General features: G+C 45.2%; 1 protein-coding gene across 1 annotated transcript in view; it reads right to left on the minus strand.

The window, feature by feature from the left end:
• The window catches only part of LOC120060829 (solute carrier family 41 member 1-like), a 29,824-nt gene that overhangs the window by 1,415 nt on the left and 7,720 nt on the right, over positions 1–20,689 (minus strand). The window contains exons 2-9 of the mRNA XM_039010252.1: positions 12,842–12,949; positions 4,581–4,652; positions 3,994–4,138; positions 2,039–2,185; positions 1,028–1,175; positions 638–717; positions 384–518; positions 117–265 (exon numbers count right to left, since the gene is read on the minus strand). Of these exons, the coding sequence (XP_038866180.1) occupies positions 117–265; positions 384–518; positions 638–717; positions 1,028–1,175; positions 2,039–2,185; positions 3,994–4,138; positions 4,581–4,652; positions 12,842–12,949 (984 nt within the window). The remainder of the gene's footprint in view (positions 1–116; positions 266–383; positions 519–637; positions 718–1,027; positions 1,176–2,038; positions 2,186–3,993; positions 4,139–4,580; positions 4,653–12,841; positions 12,950–20,689) is intronic.

Genomic DNA, 20,689 nt, shown 5'->3' on the forward strand with positions numbered 1-20,689 from the left:
TGTGTGTGTGTGTGTGTGTGTGTGTGTGTGTGTGTGTGTGTGTGTGTGTGTGTGTGTGTGTGTGTGTGTGTGTGTGTGTGTGTGTGTGCATGAGTGGTGCGTGTGTGTGCGTGTACCTGCAGTAGAGCAGCTGCCATATAAAAGGCAATGAATGTGGATGTTAGAGTGGTGTGTCCTCCCTGCATGGAGTTGATAGTGTAGAGGAAGACCAGGTGACCTGGAGCAACCAGGAGGAAGAGCACCCGCGCTGAACGAGAGTTCACATCTGAGAGAGAGGGGCAAGAAACACGTGTTTACATAATAACACTCAACAAACCACCATTTTGATTACAATCTTGCATCAGTAAACATTTACCCTTAACATAAAACCAGTCAATACTCACTGGAGCCGAAGAAGGAGGTGCAGGGAGTGGGGCATTTCCTGGGGTTGGGGTCAGGTTCTCCCATTGGGATACCGTTCATGTGCAGATAGGTGGAGATTCTACTGGCCTGCACTGCAACCAGGTTACCTCCCACACCTGGCAGAGCACATCACAGTACACGTATGAGACAGACAGGCATAGTCTATGAGGGGTCTCGTATCAGTGGTTGTGTATGAGTGGTTATGTGCTGGGTATTTCAATGCCAGGAGTCTCACCATTGATAACAGGAGTGAAGACAGCCATACCAGCAAAGTTGGGGTTGGACACAGTCTTATCTAGGATCAGACCCCCAACACTAAGGAGAGCACAGAGGAGGGGAGGTGAGACACAGGACAGACACAGGTGAGACAGAAGAGATGAGAGGTAGGTGAGACAGGTTAGAGAACAGACACAGATGAGAGGTAGGTGAGACAAGTTAGAGAACAGAGAAACAGATGAGAGGTGGGTGAGACAGGTTAGAGAACAGATAAACAGATGAGAGGTGGGTGAGACAGGTTAGAGAACAGTGACACAGATGAGAGGAAAGTTAGGCACAGAGAGAGGAGAGAAGGGGCGAGACACATAAGAGACACAGGTGAGAGAGTGGCTCAACATAGGTCTTGTACCTGCTGATTGCCATGGCGATGATGACAGGTTCCCAGCCTGAGTAGAGCACCTCCCTGGTGGACGGGATCCTCCGAGCGATCAGCACCCACAGAGGGGTCATTGCCACAAACACAGCACACACCAACGGGTTGGCATAGTCATTAAACTCTATAAGAGAACACACACACAGGGGTTAACATCATCGCTATGCTATATAACACACACTTCATCAGCTCAATATAGAAACTCAGACTGGGTGTGAATGGGAAATCAAGAGTGTTTCCATGTATTTATGTGTGGTCGTGGGGGGCAATAAAAAACACGTTATTCTGAATCACATGCCGCAGTGTGGTGATGGGCTAACACTAGACGGCATAGCTATGGGGTCACACAGTCAGACATACATACATCCCCTACCACTGTGAGGTCAGTGGTGGAGTCAAACCTCAAGTAGGCCTATGTTAAAATAAGATCCTTACTTTAAGAGTCTAGCAGTTATGGGGTGAGTTAAAGTGTTTCTAATGGGACTTTTACTGCCACACTCACACCCTGGGGTGAGACAGATAGGTGTAACGCAGGGGTGGGGAACTCCTCCAGGGCCTGATTGGTGGCACACTTTTTCTCCATCCCTAACAAACACAGCTGATTAATCAAACTGAATTCTTAACTGAAGATCATGATTAGGTGATTATTGGAGTCAGGTGTGTTAGCTGGGGCTGGGGCAAACCGGTGACACCAATCAGGCCCTTGAGGACTGGAGTTGCCCACCCCTGGTGTAACGCAAAGTGGGTGTTTGTGATGAGTGTGTTTGAGTGTGTGTGTATCTGTATCTCAAGCATAGAGATACTATGCACTATATATACATGTTCTATTTAATTCTGAGATCACAAGTGTGTGTTTGTGTGTCTGTGTTTGTATCTGTATCACAAGTGTGTGTGTGTGTGTTTCTGTATCTTTCGTGTGTGCGTGTGTGTGTGTGTGTGTGTGTGTGTGTGTGTGTGTGTGTGTGTGTGTGTGTGTGTGTGTCGTACCTAGCTCCTTGTACAATCCTGTGCTGATGCCAGCCAGCAGAGAGAGTGTGATCAGGTCTCCCAGACTGGCAGCGATGGGCGTGGCCACGTTGTCAGGGTTGATGCCAACCTTCCTGGCTGCAATGATCACACCGATCATAATGATCCCTGCAGACAGAAAGAGGGGCTTAATGTTAAACCCACCAATCATAATGATCCCTGCAGACAGAAAGAGGGGGTTAATGTTAAACCCACCAATCATTATGATCACTGCAGACAGAAAGAGGGGCTTAATGTTAAACCCACCAATCATTATGATCACTGCAGACAGAAAGAGGGGCTTAATGTTAAACCCACTAAATCATAATCAGTTTTATGGAATTTGTAACATAAACTCAGCAAAAAAAGAAAGATCTCTTTTTCAGGACGCTGTCTTTCAAAGATAATTCGTAAAAATCCAAATAACTTCACAGATCTTCATTGTAAAGGGTTTAAACTCTGTTTCCCATGCTTGTTCAATGAACCATAAACAATTAATGAACATGCACCTGTGGAACAGTCGTTAAGACACTAACAGCTTACAGACGGTAGGCAATTAAGGTCACAGTTATGAAAACTTAGGACACTAAAGAAGCCTTTCTACTGACTCACCAAAATAAAGATGCCCAGGGTCCCTGCTCATCTGCGTGAATGTGCCTTAGCATGCTGCAAGGAGGCATGAGGACTGCAGATGTGGCCAGGGCAATAAATTGCAATGTCCGTACTGTGAGACGCCTAAGACAGCGCTACAGGGAGACAGGACGGACAGCTGATTGTCTTTGCAGTGGCAGACCACGTGTAACAACACCTGCACAGGATCGGTACATCCGAACATCACACCTGCGGGACAGGTACAGGATGGCAACAACAACTGCCCGAGTTACTACAGGAATGCACAATCCCTAAATCAGTGCTCACACTGTCCGCAATAGGCTGAGAGAGGCTGGACTGGGGGCTTGTAGGCCTGTTGTAAGGCAGGTCCTCACCAGACATTACCGGCAACAACGTCGCCTATGGGTACAAACCCACCGTTGCTGGACCAGACAGGACTGGCAAAAAGTGATCTTCACTGACGAGTTGCGGTTCTGTCTCACCAGGGGTGATGGTCGGATTGAGCGTTATACCGAGGCCTGTACTCTGGAGAGGGATCGATTTGGAGGTGGAGGGTCCGTCATGGTCTGGGGCGGTGTGTCACAGCATCATCGGACTGAGCTTGTTGTCATTGCAGGCAATCGCAACGCTGTACGTTACAGGGAAGACATCCTCCTCCCTCATGTGGTACCCTTACTGCAGGCTCATTCTGACATGGCCCTCCAGCATGACAATGCCACCAGCTATTCTGCTCGTTCTTTGCGTTATTTCCTGCAAGACAGGAATGTCAGTGTTCTGCCATGGCCAGCGAAGAGCCCGGATCTCAATCCCATTGAGCACGTCTGGGACCTGTTGGATCGGAGGGTGAGGGCTAGGGCCATTCCCCCTAGAAATGTCCGGGAACTTGCAGGTGCCTTGGTGGAATAGTGGGGTAACATCTCACAGCAAGAACTGGCAAATCTGGTGCAGTCCATGAGGAGGAGATGCAGTGCAGTACTTAATGCAGCTGGTGGCCACACCAGATACTGACTGTTACTTTTGATTTTAACCCACCCTTTGTTCAGGGACACATTATTCAATTTTTGTTAGTCACATGTCTGTGGAACTTGTTCAGTTTGTCTCAGTTGTTGAATCTTGTTATGTTCATACAAATATTTACACATGTTAAGTTTGCTGATAATAAATGCAGTTGACAGTGAGAGGACGTTTCTTTTTTTGCTGAGTTGATATTATCAATTTTCCGCTGTCAAATCGTATCTAGGGTTACCATGTGCATATGAATAATTAGAGTATGAAAAAAGTGAATCAGTATTATTGATTATTGTCTCCTATCCTCCTAGTGGTACCTAGTATCAGAGAGGCGATGAATGCGGTAGCCACACTGGAGGCACACAGCAAGATAGCATGTCCCAGTCTAAAGTTCCCCTCTGGGATCCAGCCAAAGATCACTGCTGCGATGGATGCCAGGAACCCTACTACTGTGGCCTGGACCTAGGAGGCAGAGGAAGGGAGGGAAGGGTTACTGTAAACTGTACTGCACTTGTGTGTGTGTGTATGTGTGTGTGTGTGTGTGTGTGTGTGTGTGTGTGTGTGTGTGTGTGTGTGTGTGTGTGTGTGTGTGTGTGTGTGTGTGTGTGTGTGTGTGTGTGTGTGTGTCAGTTTCCTGTAACCTCCTGGTGAGCTGACCCAGCACGCAGTGATCCATCTAGCAGGTTATGTGACTGTCGGGGATCCAAAGTCTGGGGTTGAGGGGTTCCATGAACCACAGATTCAGCACTTTTACATCTGACACTGTCCATGTATGGTAACACAATGATATGGCATATTTTGTTTTATATCTGTGACCTGTTTTGTTTGGGAATATGTTGAATGTTGTTCTGTGTTCCCCAGTGTTCCATCCAGGTGTTGTGGGATGTTCCAGAGTGTTTCGTACCTGGATGAGGGCGAGGTTTCCAACGATCATCTTCCACATGTCCTTGGCTGAGTCCATCTGACCAACATTAGCCTGCACAGAGAGACACACACACAGAAGACCATAAGAGACCACGACCAGAACACAACTATAACACAACCACAACACAACCATAACACGACCACAACACAACTATAACACAACCACAACACAACTATAACACAGGAGACCATAAGAGACCATGACCACAACACAACCATAACACAGCAGACCATGAGACCATGAGTCCACGACCACGACCACAACACAACCATAACACAACTATAACACAGGAGACCATGAGCCCACAACCACAACACAACTATAACACAGGAGACCATGAGTCCACGATCACGACCACAACACAACCATAACACAACTATAACACAGGAGATCATAAGAGACCACAACCACAACCATAACACAACCACAACACAACCATAACACAACTATAACACAGGAGATCATAAGAGACCACAACCACAACACAACCATAACACAACCACAACACAACCATAACACAACTATAACACAGGAGACCATGAGACCACAACCACAACACAACTATAACACAGGAGATCATAAGAGACCACAACCATAACACAACTATAACACAGGAGACCATGAGTCCACGATCACGACCACAACACAACCATAACACAACTATAACACAGGAGATCATAAGAGACCACAACCACAACACAACTATAACACAGGATACCATGAGACCATGAGTCCACGACCACAACACAACCATAACACAACCACAACACAACCATAACACAACTATAACACAGGAGACCATGAGACCACAACCACAACACAACTATAACACAGGATACCATGAGACCATGAGTCCACGACCACAACACAACCATAACACAGCTATAACACAGGAGACCATGACACCATGAGTCCACGACCACGACCACAACACAACCACAACACAACTATAACACAGGATACCATGAGACCATGAGTCCACGACCACAACACAACCATAACACAACTATAACACAGGAGACCATGACACCATGAGTCCACGACCACGACCACAACACAACCATAACACAACTATAACACAGGAGACCATGAGTCCACGACCACAACACAACCATAACACAACTATAACACAGGAGACCATGAGTCCACGACCACAACACAACTATAACACAACTATAACACAGGAGACCATGAGTCCACGATCACGACCACAACACAACCATAACACAACCACAACACAACCATAACACAACTATAACACAGTAGACCATGAGTCCTCGACCACAACACAACCATAACACAACCACAACACAACCATAACACAACTATAACACAGGAGACCATGAGTCCACGACCACACTACCATCTGACTGGCCACGGATTGAATCCAGGAAAGGTAACCAGAATCATGATGTTTCAAAAACGTAGAATGTGTTCGACTGAGTGTGAACGTGTACATGAACACGTGTGTGTCCCCACAAGGTTAGCTGTACAAGTGTGTGTGTGTGTGTGTGTGTGTGTGTGTGTGTGTGCGCGCTGTGCCATTGGCCCTGGCTTCTGTCAGAACAATCAGGGGTCAGTTCTCTGGACAAAGGAGCTCTGGAGTTCTGACCCCTTCACCCTGTGGCCGACTCCAATTATCTCATCTCTCTCTCTACACACACACACACACACACACACACACACACACACACACACACACACACACACACACACACACACACACACACACACACACACACACACACACACACACACACACACACACACACACACTTGTACAGCTAACCTTGTGGGGACACACAATTCAGTCCCATTCAAAATCCTATTTTACCTAACCCCTAACCCTAAACCTAACCCATACTCTTACCCTAACCCTAACCTTAACCCTAACCCTAACCCAAAAACCTAACCTTAACCCTAGCTCCTAAGATTGGACTAAGAAGCATTATCAATGGAGGATCTCAAATGAAAATACTTCTCCGTCCAAGACTAGGCTTAATGTGTCGGGGAAAGGGCCCTTAGAGTTGTAGCAGGACAGGTGTTTGTGTAGCAGGACAGGTGTGTGTGTAGCAGGACAGGTGTGTGTGTAGCAGAGAGCTGATCGTGGAAGACTGAGTCAGTGGCTGTGTTTGAAACCCATCTCCCTCTACTTCCTCTCGTTCACTGATCCTTCCATTGATTACCCAGCTATGTAGGAAAAAAGATGACATGATGAAAAAGTGATCGTTACTGTAGATGCTCTTTACAGACTTGTTACACAACTATACATACAACTGGATGAGCTATGCAAATTAATGAATATCATATTAGATCTGTGATTAGGCTACTTCTCTGAAAGGCAGAAGGAAGGATGCTTTTTCTAAGTATTCAAACAGGGTGAAATGCTGAGTATCTTCCCCCCCACTCCCAACACTACATCAAGCTCTAGTGACTAGCCACATGACTGCCAAAAACAGAGAGAATGCTTTGGAAGGAGAGAAAAGAACATGTTTGAATGAGAGAGCAGAGAGCGAGAGTGAGAGTGAAAGTGAGTATAGAGATAGAAAGAGAAAGAGAGAGAGAGAGAGAGAGAGAGAGAGAGAGAGAGGGGAGCGAGAGATGAAAAAGAGAGAGAGAGCGAGGGGGAGCGAGAGATGAAAGAGAGAGAGAGAGAGAGAGAGGGGGAGAAGGTTTGAATGGAGAAATTGGCTGAGAGCCAGACCACATTGGCATCTAGGTCTCAGCTTGAGCTTCTGTTCCCAATGTGAACACACATATGGGACTAGTACTAAACACTACTGCCACTCATGTGACCCTGATTCAGTTACAGAAACTCTGCCTCAGTATCAGCATGGCAGTATGTGTGTGTGCCTGTGAGTATCCGAGTGTGTGTGTGTGGCAGAGAGTTAAGAGGAAGACTGAGTCAGCAGCTGTTTTTGAAACCCATGTCTCCTTCCTTCCTCTCTTCCACTAATCCTTGCATTGATTACCCAGCTATGTAAAAAAAGACAAACAGATGACATGATGCAGTAAGCTGGCTCTCAACACTATGTGGTAGCTAATGCGATTATGCCTGCCTGCAGTCATTCACTAAATATGATTATTCCAATACTTATAGTCAATTAGGGTCACAAACAAGGATCATAGAGAGTTACAAAAACAAATGTTTGTAAGAAGGAAAAAGAGAGAGGGAGCGAGATAGAGGGGCAGAAAGAGAGACAGAAAGAAAGAAAGAAAGAAAGAGAGAATTATACTAGCCTAATTTCCTCTCCTATTCTTTAAACAGAGATTACAAGTTACAGCAGACCAAAATAACAAGCAATTCAGGGAGAAGCGTGGTCATGTGTATGGCATTCTGCCTTAGCCCCTGGCAGTTCTTTTTTCTTTGATAAGTGCATTAGGAAACTTACAGTGGGCTTAATCTGCTGATAATTAGTAATGCCATGGAAAGAAACGTGGCCCACCGTGGCCAGCCAAGATCCTCAAAGAAAAATAATAACTCTGGGCGAACGGGGAGTATATCATACCATACACATTACATACTCAGGTCACCTGCCACACAATACACACTAAGCTCTCTTGTCATCAAGCCTCAGCAAAGAAACAGCCTCAGCAAAGAAACAGCCAGGAAACGCAATGGAGAAGCTTCTCATCCTGGAACGGGGTACGTATGCCCACCACAGTAATATCAATAAACATATGGGGGGGGGCCATGATTTCTTAAGCAACCCTATAATGAATTGCGTACTACGTCATACTGTATATGTGCAGATATGTGCATCACATCATTGCTCTCTCTCTTTCACTCAACTGTTTGTGCATCTTGCTAGCTGTCACTCAAATGCAGATGGGCTGAACCTCATTGGCTGGAACTTCAATTGCTAGGGGGCTGGCCTACGTGGGGGAAATGTAGGGAAAATGGCGCTGTACAGCTTCCAGTAAACAGTCGCTTTCAAACTAGGGATTTTGTGGCTAATTGACATAAAACAGGAATTCTGCTCATAGATTATGCATGTATGAACTACACATTGACACATCCAGTCCAAAGCAGGAGGGTTAAAAATGACTCACTAGTTGCCAAAGTTCCGGTGCATGTCTTTAATAATCAGGACAGGAAAGAACTTGAAAAGCTTATCACATTCTGCTGTGTTTGTCAGCCTGTTTTCCCACAAGCCAATGGAAGGAATGTGTGGATTGGTGTACTTAAGAGCAGCAGTGGGCTAATTCGCATTTAGCACCACATAGCTCCAGGGGTAGGAGGCTAGGCTAGCTAGCGCCTCCTGTTAACAACACCAGTGTCCCAATGACCCCTCTGCCTGCTGCCTACAATGGACAATAGTGTTGTGGTGTTCTAATGGTGTTGTTAGCTGAGTGTTAGCTCATGAGCTAAGAGCCTAATAGAGATTGAAACACTTGCCTGGTGTCAGGTACAACAGACCCAGGGCTTTGGTTAAACTTTGAGCAAAGTCAGAGAAATCAGTTTAAACCAGAGAAATAACAGGAAAGCTGGGATCTGTTAGGGTTAGTTAGCCAGTCAAATGTCTTACAAAACCAGACACATACAGTACAAAACTCCACTGACTGAAGTCTAATGAGAAAATGCAAACAACACTTGGTTGGTAAGTGTTGTTGTTGATAAGGTGTATGTGTGAGATATTCAGCCTTTCTGAAAATATTTTCCCACACAATCCTTCAGACGTTGTTACGTCTGGAGAGGAGACAGGTCAACAGGTGTCCAAACTGATTAGTGGAAAAGTACACCAAACTCAAACACACTCCCATACACCTAGGGCAGGTTGACGCTGGATCAGATAGCGGTGTTGGATCAGTAGAGCAGGGGAGTGGAATGTTGGCTTGAGGTCAGGTCACAACCCAAGATAAATAGGATTTATGGAGAAGCTTCCCATCCTGGAACGGGATACGTATACCCACCACAGTAATATCAATAAACGTATGGGGGGGACATGATTTCTTAAGCAACCCTATAATGAGCTCTATACTCAATTCACCTGAAACACAAGAGATTCTCTGGTACTTTTGTGTACTTTCTAGCCAGTAGTTCTGAAAGTAGCGTTCACAAGCTAAAAGTGGTCCCCCAAAATTGCGTACTATGTCATACTGTATATGTGCAGATATGTGCATCACATCATTGCTCTCTCTCTCTCACTCAACTGTTTGTGCATCTTGCTAGCTGTCACTCAAATGCAGATGGGCTGAACCTCATTGGCTGGAACTTCAATTGCTAGGGGGCTGGCCTACGTGGGGGAAATGTAGGGAAAATGGCGCTGTACAGCTTCCAGTAAACAGTCGCTTTCAAACTAGGGATTTTGTGGCTAATTGACATAAAACAGGAATTCTGCTCATAGATTATGCATGTATGAACTACACATTGACACATCCAGTCCAAAGCGGGCGGTTTAAAATGACTCACTAGTCGCCAAAGTTCCGGTGCATGTCTTTAATAATCAGGACAGGAAAGAACTTGAAAAGCTTATCACATTCTGCTGTGTTTGTCAGCCTGTTTTCCCACAAGCCAATGGAAGGAATGTGTGGATTGGTGTACTTAAGAGCAGCAGTGGGCTAATTCGCATTTAGCACCACATAGCTCCAGGGGTAGGAGGCTAGGCTAGCTAGCGCCTCCTGTTAACAACACCAGTGTCCCAATGACCCCTCTGCCTGCTGCCTACAATGGACAATAGTGTTGTGGTGTTCTAATGGTGTTGTTAGCTGAGTGTTAGCTCATGAGCTAAGAGCCTAATAGAGATTGAAACACTTGCCTGGTGTCAGGTACAACAGACCCAGGGCTTTGGTTAAACTTTGAGCAAAGTCAGAGAAATCAGTTTAAACCAGAGAAATAACAGGAAAGCTGGGATCTGTTAGGGTTAGTTAGCCAGTCAAATGTCTTACAAAACCAGACACATACAGTACAAAACTCCACTGACTGAAGTCTAATGAGAAAATGCAAACAACACTTGGTTGGTAAGTGTTGTTGTTGATAAGGTGTATGTGTGAGATATTCAGCCTTTCTGAAAATATTTTCCCACACAATCCTTCAGACGTTGTTACGTCTGGAGAGGAGACAGGTCAACAGGTGTCCAAACTGATTAGTGGAAAAGTACACCAAACTCAAACACACTCCCATACACCTAGGGCAGGTTGACGCTGGATCAGATAGCGGTGTTGGATCAGTAGACCAGGGGAGTGGAATGTTGGAATGTAGGATTTAGCAATCATGACCTCTGACTTTTGACTGTTGACCAATCAATTGAGAGATTCCAAGTGAGTGATAAAAATAACAAATGTTTCCCTGAATGAGTAAAAACCCTTTGGGAATCTAGTCACCACTGAGCATTATTTTGTTTTCCATGGGGTTCTAGATACATCAAACAGAATGGAACAATTCATTACGTTTCCATGACAACAAAGACAAAGCTCTTTCAGACACTGAGGTGAGCGTGAACCCCTGTCTCGTTAAGACACGTGATTAGTGCTTGTTTACCGGTAGCCCACCTGCAGGCCCCTGTTAGTCAAACACTCTACAGTCGTGGCCAAAAGTTTTGAGAATGACACAAATATTTATTTCCACTAAGTCTGCTGCCTCAGTTTGTATGATGGCAATTTGCATATACTCCAGAATGTTATGGAGAGTGATCAGATGAATTGAAATGAAATGAAGTCCCTCTTTGCCATGCAAATGAACTGAATCCCCCCCCCCCCCCCCAAATTCCACTGCATTTCAGCCCTGCCACAAAAGGACCAACTGACATCATGTCAGTGATTCTTTCGTTAACACAGGTGTGAGTGTTGATGAGGACAAGGCTGGAGATCACTCTGTCATGCAGATTGAGTTCAAATAACAGACTGGAAGCTTCAAAAGGAGGGTGGTGCTTGGAATCATTGTTCTTCCTCTGTCAACCATGTTACCTGCAAGGAAACATGTGCCGTCATCATTGCTTTGCACAAAAAGGGCTTCACAGGCAAGGATATTGCTGCCAGTAAGATTGCACCTAAATCAACAATTTATCGGATCATCAAGAACTTCAAGGAGAGCGGTTCAATTGTTATGAAGAAGGCTTCAGGGCGACCAAGAAAGTCCAGCAAGCGCCAAGACCGTCTCCTAAAGTTGATTCAGCTGCGGGATCGGGGAACCACCAGTATAGAGCTTGCTCAGGAATGGCAGCAGGCAGGTGTGAGTGCATCTGCACGCACAGTGAGGCGAAGACTTTTGGAGGATGGCCTGGTGTCAAGAAGGGCAGCAAAGAAGCCACTTCTCTCCAGGAAAAACATCAGGGACAGACTGATATTCTGCAAAAGGTACAGGGATTGGACTGCTGAGGACTGAGGTAAAGTCAGTTTCTCTGATGAATCACCTTTCCGATTGTTTGGGGCATCCAGAAAAAAGCTTGTCCGGAGAAGACAAGGTGAGCGCTACCATCAGTCCTGTGTCATGCCAACAGTAAAGCATCCTGAGACTATTCATGTGTGGGGTTGCTTCTCAGCCAAGGGAGTGGGCTCACTCAGAATTTTGCCTAAGAACACAGCCATGAATAAAGAATGGTACCAACACATCCTCCGAGAGCAACTTCTCCCAACCATCCAGGAACAGTTTGGTGATGAACAATGCCTTTTCCAGCATAATGGAGCACCTTGCCATAAGGCAAAAGTGATAACTAAGTGGCTCGGGGAACAAAACATCGATATTTTGGGTCCATGGCCAGGAAACTCCCCAGACCTTAATCCCATTGAGAACTTGTGGTCAATCCTCAAGAGGCGGGTGGACAAACAAAACCCCACACATTCTGACAAACTCCAAGCATTGATTATGCAAGAATGGTCTGCCATCAGTCAGGATGTGGCCCAGAAGTTAATTGACAGCATGCCAGGCCGGATTGCAGAGGTCTTGAAAAAGAAGGGTCAACACTGCAAATATTGACTCTTTGCATCAACTTCATGTAATTGTCAATAAAAGCCTTTGACACTTATGAAATGCTTGTAATTATACTTCAGTATTCCATAGTAACATCTGACAAAAATATCTAAAGACACTGAAGCAGCAAACTTTGTGAAAATTAATATTTGTGTCATTCTATTTGTGTCATTTAACTGTATTGTTAAAAGCAGTGGGTCTGATTCATCTGACAAGAACATTGTGATAATGTTCTGGTTTCTAGTGTTACACTCTGCTGCTCCTGATTAATCCAAACACTATAGCAACACAATGGTTGCCAAATGTAGAGACCACAACAAAACACACTCACTGCTGTTGACAGTCTGGAGGCCAATGTCATCTCCAGGTTGCCCTTTAACCCCAGCAGCGCCGGGACCAGGATGAAGACCTCTGTCACCTCCGTAAACACCGTCCAGTGCTGCAACACAACAACACACAGTTACACAACTACACACAACACAATACCAGGTGTGTATTCATGGATGCCAAGGGAAGCCAGGCTTCCCCAAAAATGTGATCATTAAAACAATTTTTATTATATAACAACTTCTCTTTCGTCTCTCTGTGTATTCATCATTTTCCTTCAATTCTCACCAGAGAATTCATCCGAGCAAGGGAAACAGCGCCCCACTGTCTCAGTATGTGTAGCCCAAGTATATGATGCTGTCTGGACAAAAATAGTATGACATGTTGCCACCGTAGCATTTGATTAATTGATTCCAGCAAGCATTTGACCTTCATTCATAAAAAATATATAAAATAATTATCCAATCAGTGTTGAGCTGAGCTCAACTGTGGGTGGTCCTGGCGCAGCTAACTTAGCTGGTTCATTAATGCCCAATCGAGGAAGTTAGGCGCCTGGCAAGTGTTTTAGTGTTTCTAGTCTAGCTAGCCTAGTCCAGCTAGCCTAGTCTAAACTAAAAGTGTGTACTATTGTTTGACAGTCATAGACTGTTCTGGCAACATAAAAGACAGGGACAATTGCTTTGGAGTCCATCCAGTCTACAAGTAGGGTGAGTCAACAACATGTTTTTAAAAACTTTTTCCCCCACACATACAGAAAATCAGTACCACAGCCACGTGATATTTTGTCATGTTGATTGGACTAAATTGTCTTTGGTGTGTTTACGTTTATTTTCACAGCCTCCCGGGTGGTGCAGTCGTCTAGGGCACTGCATCGCAGTGCTAGCTGTGCCACCAGAGACTCTGGGTTCGAGCCCAGGCTCTGTCGCAGATGGCCGTGACCGGGAGGTCCATGGGGTGACGCACAATTGGCCTAGTGTCGTCTGGGTTAGGGAGGGTTTGGCCAGTAGGGATATCCTTGTCTCATCGTGCACTAGTGACTCCTGTGGCGGGCCGGGTGCAGTGTGCGCTAACCAGGTTGCCAGGTGCATGGTGTTTCCTCTGACACATTGGTGCGGCTGGCTTCCGGGTTGGATGCGCGCTGTGTTAAGAAGCAGTGCGGCTTGGTTGGGTTGTGTTTCGGAGGACGCATGGCTTTCGACCTTTGTCTCTCCCGAGCCCGTACAGGAGTTGTAGTGATGAGACAAGATAGTAACTACTAACAATTGGATACTATGAAAAGGGGGTATAAATAAAATAAAAAGTTTGTTTTCACTGTATTAGGATACGTATATATAGCCTAGTTGATTTGGTTACGTTTAAGTTGAAACCCACTGGGCACAAATGTAATTGGATTTAAAAGTTGGGTGATAAAAAGAAGCCCTAACGTTGATGACTTTCTGCAAATCAAATCAGTTTCCCACGTTGATTCAACGTCATCACATAGATGTTTGTTGTTTAAATGATGTGGAAACATTGTTCATTCAAACCGTTTTTGCCCAGTGGGGATGATTCTGGAATAGCAGAGGAAGTGCTCCAGTTGTCTTTGTGCTGACTTGCTGTAACTCTCCGTGGTTCTAAATCAGTAATTGTTTAGTAAACTGTCAGAAACATTAACTTGCTTGACCACTGTTTGTTAGACGGAATACTTTCTATTGTGAACCGGACGGATGTTGCTCTCCGGTTTCGTGATGAAACAAACGTATGTGTGGTTGAATTTATTCCGCCACTGTGTGACTGTTGTCTGTTTGTTGTCTCTGCCTTATTGTACTGTATATGACAGAGGCGTATGAACAAATGGGTTAATTGCCCAAACAATGCAGTTATCACAACAGGTTGCAATGTGGCTTTTTTCCTGGCTTGGCTTCCCCAGTGAATTTACCCACGCACCACTACTGCACAATACAACACATCACCTACACAACAAAATAACCTTTACTGACCTATAAAGTAGTATAAAGTCTGATTTCGAATTGTGATAAAACAGTTATCGTGATGCAGTTATCACTGAATTTTCATGCTACAATATCCCATTATATTACAAACCCAACAGCGTATCACACTGGCCACTGCTGAGGTCGACAATGTCTTGCTGATATTGAGTTTGATATTGATTCAATCTGAAACCTGATCTCTGTCTCATCTTAGTAATATTCTATTTGTCGAGACCGTGTTGGGATCAGATGATCTTATTCACTCTGGAGAGGAGCAAGGTCATTTTGACCTCACACTGCAACAATTCACCACCCTCTTTCTGCCACTTATCTCTCCCTCTCTTCTCTCAACCTCCACCCGCGCCTTCTCTCTCTCTCGCTCTCTCCACCAGCCTCTCTCTCTCTAGCTCTCTCTCCACCAGCCTCTCTCTCTCCGCTGTCCTGAACAACAGTGGACAAGAGGACATTTTATTATCACCTTTCATACAGTACTTGCAACCCACAGTGTTTTACTGTAACCCTCCATCTGCCTGCTACCTCTGCCTCAGCACAAATACTCTCTGATTCTGTGCCAATTACCCTACCTTTCCACAGCGAACAACTTGAGGCAAAGTCAGCCAGGAGCAAGAGCAGCTATACTGAACAAAAATATAAACAAAACATGCAACAATTTCAAAGATTTTAGTGAGTTACAGTTCATATTAGGAAATCAGTCAATTGAAATAAATAAATGAGGCCCTAATCTATGGATTTCAAATGACTGGGCAGGGGTGCAGCTATGGGTGGGCCTTGGAGGGCATAGGCCCACCCACTTGGCAGCCAGGCCCACTGACTGGGGAGCCAGGCCCTACCAATCAGAATGAGTTTTCCCCCCACAAAAGGGCAGAAATACTCCTCAACACCCTGAAACATGGGACCAACACTTTACATGTTGCATTATATTTTTGTTCAGTGTCAATCTGAAAGGTAATTTAGGCTTGTGAAAATAAATAAATCATACACACAAATGCATGTGCTCACGCAGCTAAGGTGTTATAGAATCAAATGGAAATTCACAGTGGATGACTCTGTGGTACTGGAGTTGATTACTGGCCCACTTTGGCCCCCACTTTGGCTGTTTTCCAGCCCTTGAGATGGTCTCTATGAGTCCCTGAACTAATGATTTTGTGCTCCCGAGTGGCGCAGTGGTCTAAGGCACTGCATCTCAGTGCTAGAGGTGTCATTACAGACACCCTGGTTTGAATCCAGGCTGCATCACAACCGGCTGTTGGGGTATGGGGTATGAGGATGAGTTTGGGGTAAATAGCTAGGGATGGGCTGGGTTAACCTAGAAGGCTGGGACGGGGGTATAAGGTTGGGGCTGAACATTGATCCATCAACAGAGAAAGTGCTGATATTTAGAGCCAGTCCCACTGGCCCCAGCACTTACAGCTCAGCCCAGCCAGCCCACAGCTTAATCAATATTGAGAGGCTGTCAGAGAAAGAGAGGAGAGAATGGAGAGGAGGAGAGGAAAGAAGGAGGATGGAGAGGAGGAGAGAAGGAGGGAGGAGAGAAGAAGAGAAGAAAGAATGGAGAGGAGAAAAGAGGAGAGGAATAATACCTAGATGACTTTATCCAGCCTACAGATCCCTACAGTATGTGAGAGATAACAGGGCTTCATTCTGGGTGGAGGTAATAGCCCACTGGGCAAAAACTGGTTGAATCAATGTTGTTTCCATGTATTTATTAACAAAATAATTTGATGTGAAATCTGATTGAATTTGCCAAAAGTCATCAACCTAAGGGAATTTCATCTGTTTTTCAACCAACTTTTAACCTAAATCCAATGACACGGTGCAATTTTTGGTTGATTTCACATTGAATTCATGTTAGTTGAACATCTATTTTGTAAATCCAAAATAGATGTTGAACTGTCTGTGCCCAGTGGGAGGTTAACACTGCTGCTCTCTGTCTGTCAGCAGCCTGGGCTCTTTAAAGCAGCCGACTCCGCAGGGACCCCACCACCCTACCTCCTGGCACTCTGCCACCCCAGCTCTGATTCCCCTAGTGCCCCTAGACCCCCCCCTGTCATTTCTACCCTCTAACCCAATTCACTCTCTTGTTCCCTTCCTATCTACCCACAATCCTTTCCCCAATCTCTCTATCTTCCCCAACCCACTTCTCTCTCTCTCTGCCTCTCTTCCATAAACCCCCTTTTCCTTTCCTTACCCACCTTTTACCCTCTCCTCCTCTCTCTACTCTCTTCTCCAGCTGTGATATATGTTGTTGTCTCCAATGGAACAGTGGAGCCCAGCCAACAACCCCCTCACTCCCCAATGACCAGCCCCAGTTCTGCGAACTCTGTGGACAGTCAGTATCATGATGTATCAGAGGCATCCAGGCTGTGGTATGCCGTCCAAGGGGTCAGGTTGCAGAGTTAGGTAACGCAGCCCTGTTTGCCCACTGTTGCTTATATGAAACCGCTGTACATATAGAGTGCTGTGAAAAAGTACTTCCCCCCTTTCTGATTGTATCTATTTTTGCATATTTTTGATACTGAATGTTATCAGATCTTCAACCAAAACCTAATATTAGATCAAATGAACCTAAGTTACCAAATAAACTAAATTGATACTTATTTCATTTATTGAATTAACAAAGTTATGCAACACCCAATCCCCCTGTGTGAAAAAGTAATTGCCCCCTTACACTCAATAACTGGTTGTGCCACCTTTAGCTGCAATGACTCCAACCAGACACTTCCTGTAGTTGTTGATCAGTGTCTCACGACGCTGTGGAGGGATTTTGGCCCACTCTTCCATGCAGAACTGCTTTACTCAACAACACGTGTGGCTTTTCAAGCATTAACTGCTCGTTTCAAGTCCTGCCACAACATCTCAATTGGGATTAGGGGTCATGGGTCCCATTATGCCTGGCGAAAACCAAACACTGAATTCTACAGTAAGACCCTCATACCAACATTCAAGCGTAGTGGTGGTAGTATGATAGTTTGGGGATGCTTTGCTGCCTCAGGACCTGGATGACTTGCCTTAATAGAAGGAACCATACATTCTGCTCTGTATCAGAGAATTCTACAGGAGAATGTCAGTCCTCAACTCAAATTTTATTTGTCACATGCGCGGAATACAACAGGTGTAGATCTTACAGTGAAATGCTTACTTATAAGCCCTTAACCAACAATGCAGTTTTAAGAAAAAAATCTAAATAATTAAGGAATAACAATAAAATAACCGGAGTGAGGCTGTATACGGGGGTTCCGGTACAGAGTCAATGTGGGGGGGGCACCGGTTAGTCAAGGTAATTGAGGTAATATGTACATGTAGGTAGAGGTAAAGTGACTATGGATGGATAATAAACAGAGACTAGCAGCAGTGTAAAAATGGGGGTGGGGACAATGCAACTAGTCCGGGTAGCCATTTGCTTAACTTTTCATGAGTCTTATGGCTTGGGGGTAGAAGCTGTTAAGGAGCCTTTTTTGACGTGAACTTGGAACTCTGGTACCACTTGCCTTGCGGTAGCAGAGAGAACAGTCTATGACTAGGGTGGCTGGAGTCCTTGGCCATTTTTTGGGCCTTCCTCTGACACTGCCTGCTTTAGAGGTCCTGGATGGCAGGAAGCTTGGCCCCAGTGATGTATTGGGCTGTACGCACTACCCTCTGTAATGGCCGAGCAGTTGCCATACCAGGCGATGATGCAACCAGTCAGGATGCTCTTGATTGTGCAGCTGTAGAACCTTTAAGGATCTGATGACCCATGCCAAATATTTTCAGTATCCTGAGGGGGAATAGGCGTTGTCGTGCCCTCTTCACGACTGTCTTGGTGTGTTGGGACCAGGATAGTTTGTTGGTGATGTGGACACCAAGGAACTTGAAGCTCTCAACCTGCTCCACTACAGCCCCGTCGATGAGAATGGGGGCGTGCTCGGTCCTCCTTTTGCTGTAGTCCACTATCATCTCCTTTGTCTTGATCACGTTGAGGGAGAGGTTGTTGTCCTCGCACCACACTGCCAGTTCTCTGACCTCCTCCCTATAGGCTGTCTCATCGTTGTCAGTGATCAAGCCTACCACTGATGTGTCATCCAGCAAACTTAATGATGGTGTTGGAGTCGTGCTTGGCCATTGCAGTCATGGGTGAACAGGGAGTACAGGAGGGGACTGAGCACGCACCCCTGAGGGGCCCCTGTGTTGAGGATCAGCATTTCAGATGAATTGTTAACTACCCTTACCACCTGGGGGCAGCCCATCAGGGAGTCCAGGATCCAGTTGCAGAGGGAGGTGTTTAGTCACAAGGTCCTTAGCTTAGTGATGAGCTTTGAAGGCACTATGGTGTTGAACGCTGAGCTGTAGTCAATGAATAGCATTCTCAAGTAGGTGTTCATTTTGTCAAGGTGGGAAAGGGCAGTGTGGAGTGCAATAGAGATTGCATCATATGTGGATCTGTTGGGGTGCTATGCAAATTGGAGTGGGTATAGGGTTTCTGGGATAATGGTGTTGATGTGAGCCATGACCAGCCTTTCAAAACACTTCATGGCTACAGACGTGAGTGCTATGGGTCGGTAGTCATTTAGGCAGGTTACCTTGGCTAAATTACTACCGGCCCATCTGTGAGCTGAAGCTGAAGCGCAGCTGGGTCATGCAGCAAGACAATGATCCAAAACACACAATCAAGTCTACACGAAAATGTCTAAAAAGCTAAACATTCATATTTTTGGAATGGCCAAGTCAAAGTCCAGACCTAATCCCAATTAAGATGTTGTGGTAGGACTTGAAACAAGCAGTTCCTGCTTGAAAACCAACAGATGTCACTAGTTAAAGCAGTCCTGCATGGAAGAGTGGGCCAAAATCCCTCCACAGCGTCGTGAGACACTGATCAAGAACTACAGGAAGTATCTGGTTGGAGTCATTGCAGCTAAAGGTGGTACAACCAGTTATTGAGTGTAAGGGGGCAATTACTTTTTCACACAGGGGGATTGGGTGTTGCATAACTTTGTTTATGAAATAAATTAAATATGTAATTGTGTTATTTGTTCACTCAGCTTTCCTTGATCTAATATTAGGTTTTGGTTGAAAATATGATAATGTTCAGTATCAAAAATATGTAAAAGTAGAGAAAATTAGAAAGGGGGCAAATACTTTTTTTTACAGCACTCTATGTACAGTCAGGAAATGGAACCCAGTGGCATACAACACCAACGCAACGTCGATGACTGTGCAGTGACACCAAAGGTCAGAACACCTATGACATCACAGGCAGTATCTCTGATGGCACACAGCAGTGTTTCTCCTAGATTTTATTTCTCCTATTGCTGGCTGCAAAAAATAACATTTTAAATTGAAACGAATTGATTCTGAATGCTTTTAGGCAGACAGCCACTGAGCTTGGAGGGGAAGGGGATCCGCCTCAGTAATGGAGGAGGCAGGTAGCCTAGTGGTTAGAGTATTGGGCAAGTAACCGAAAGGTTGCTTGATCGAATCCCTGAGCTGACAAGGTAAAAATCTGTTGTTCTGCCCCTGAACAAGGCAGTTAACCCACGCTGTCTATATAAATAAGAATTTGTTCTTAACTGACTTGCCTGGTTAAATACATTTTTAAAAATGTAGGTCAATATTGCTTCACAGCAACTCAGATGATGACAGTGACATCCAATACTGATGAGTGCAAACAGAATGCTCCTGAAAGTTCTAAATCCTCCTATGGACGCGGAGTAAAATATTAGCTAGGGCCTTTAGCCACACAATAGCAGGCTAACCCGCTAAAGCCTTCAAACAATCAGCCAGTCAATGATTGACAGGATATAGCATTGTTAGCAGGCTACTGCACATTTAAATGTGGGATTTGGATGGATGGAAAATCCACGTCACTTCAGAGCATGTTTTAGAAT

Source organism: Salvelinus namaycush, chromosome 2 (assembly GCF_016432855.1).
Source record: "Salvelinus namaycush isolate Seneca chromosome 2, SaNama_1.0, whole genome shotgun sequence".
Classification (NCBI taxonomy): domain Eukaryota; kingdom Metazoa; phylum Chordata; class Actinopteri; order Salmoniformes; family Salmonidae; genus Salvelinus; species Salvelinus namaycush.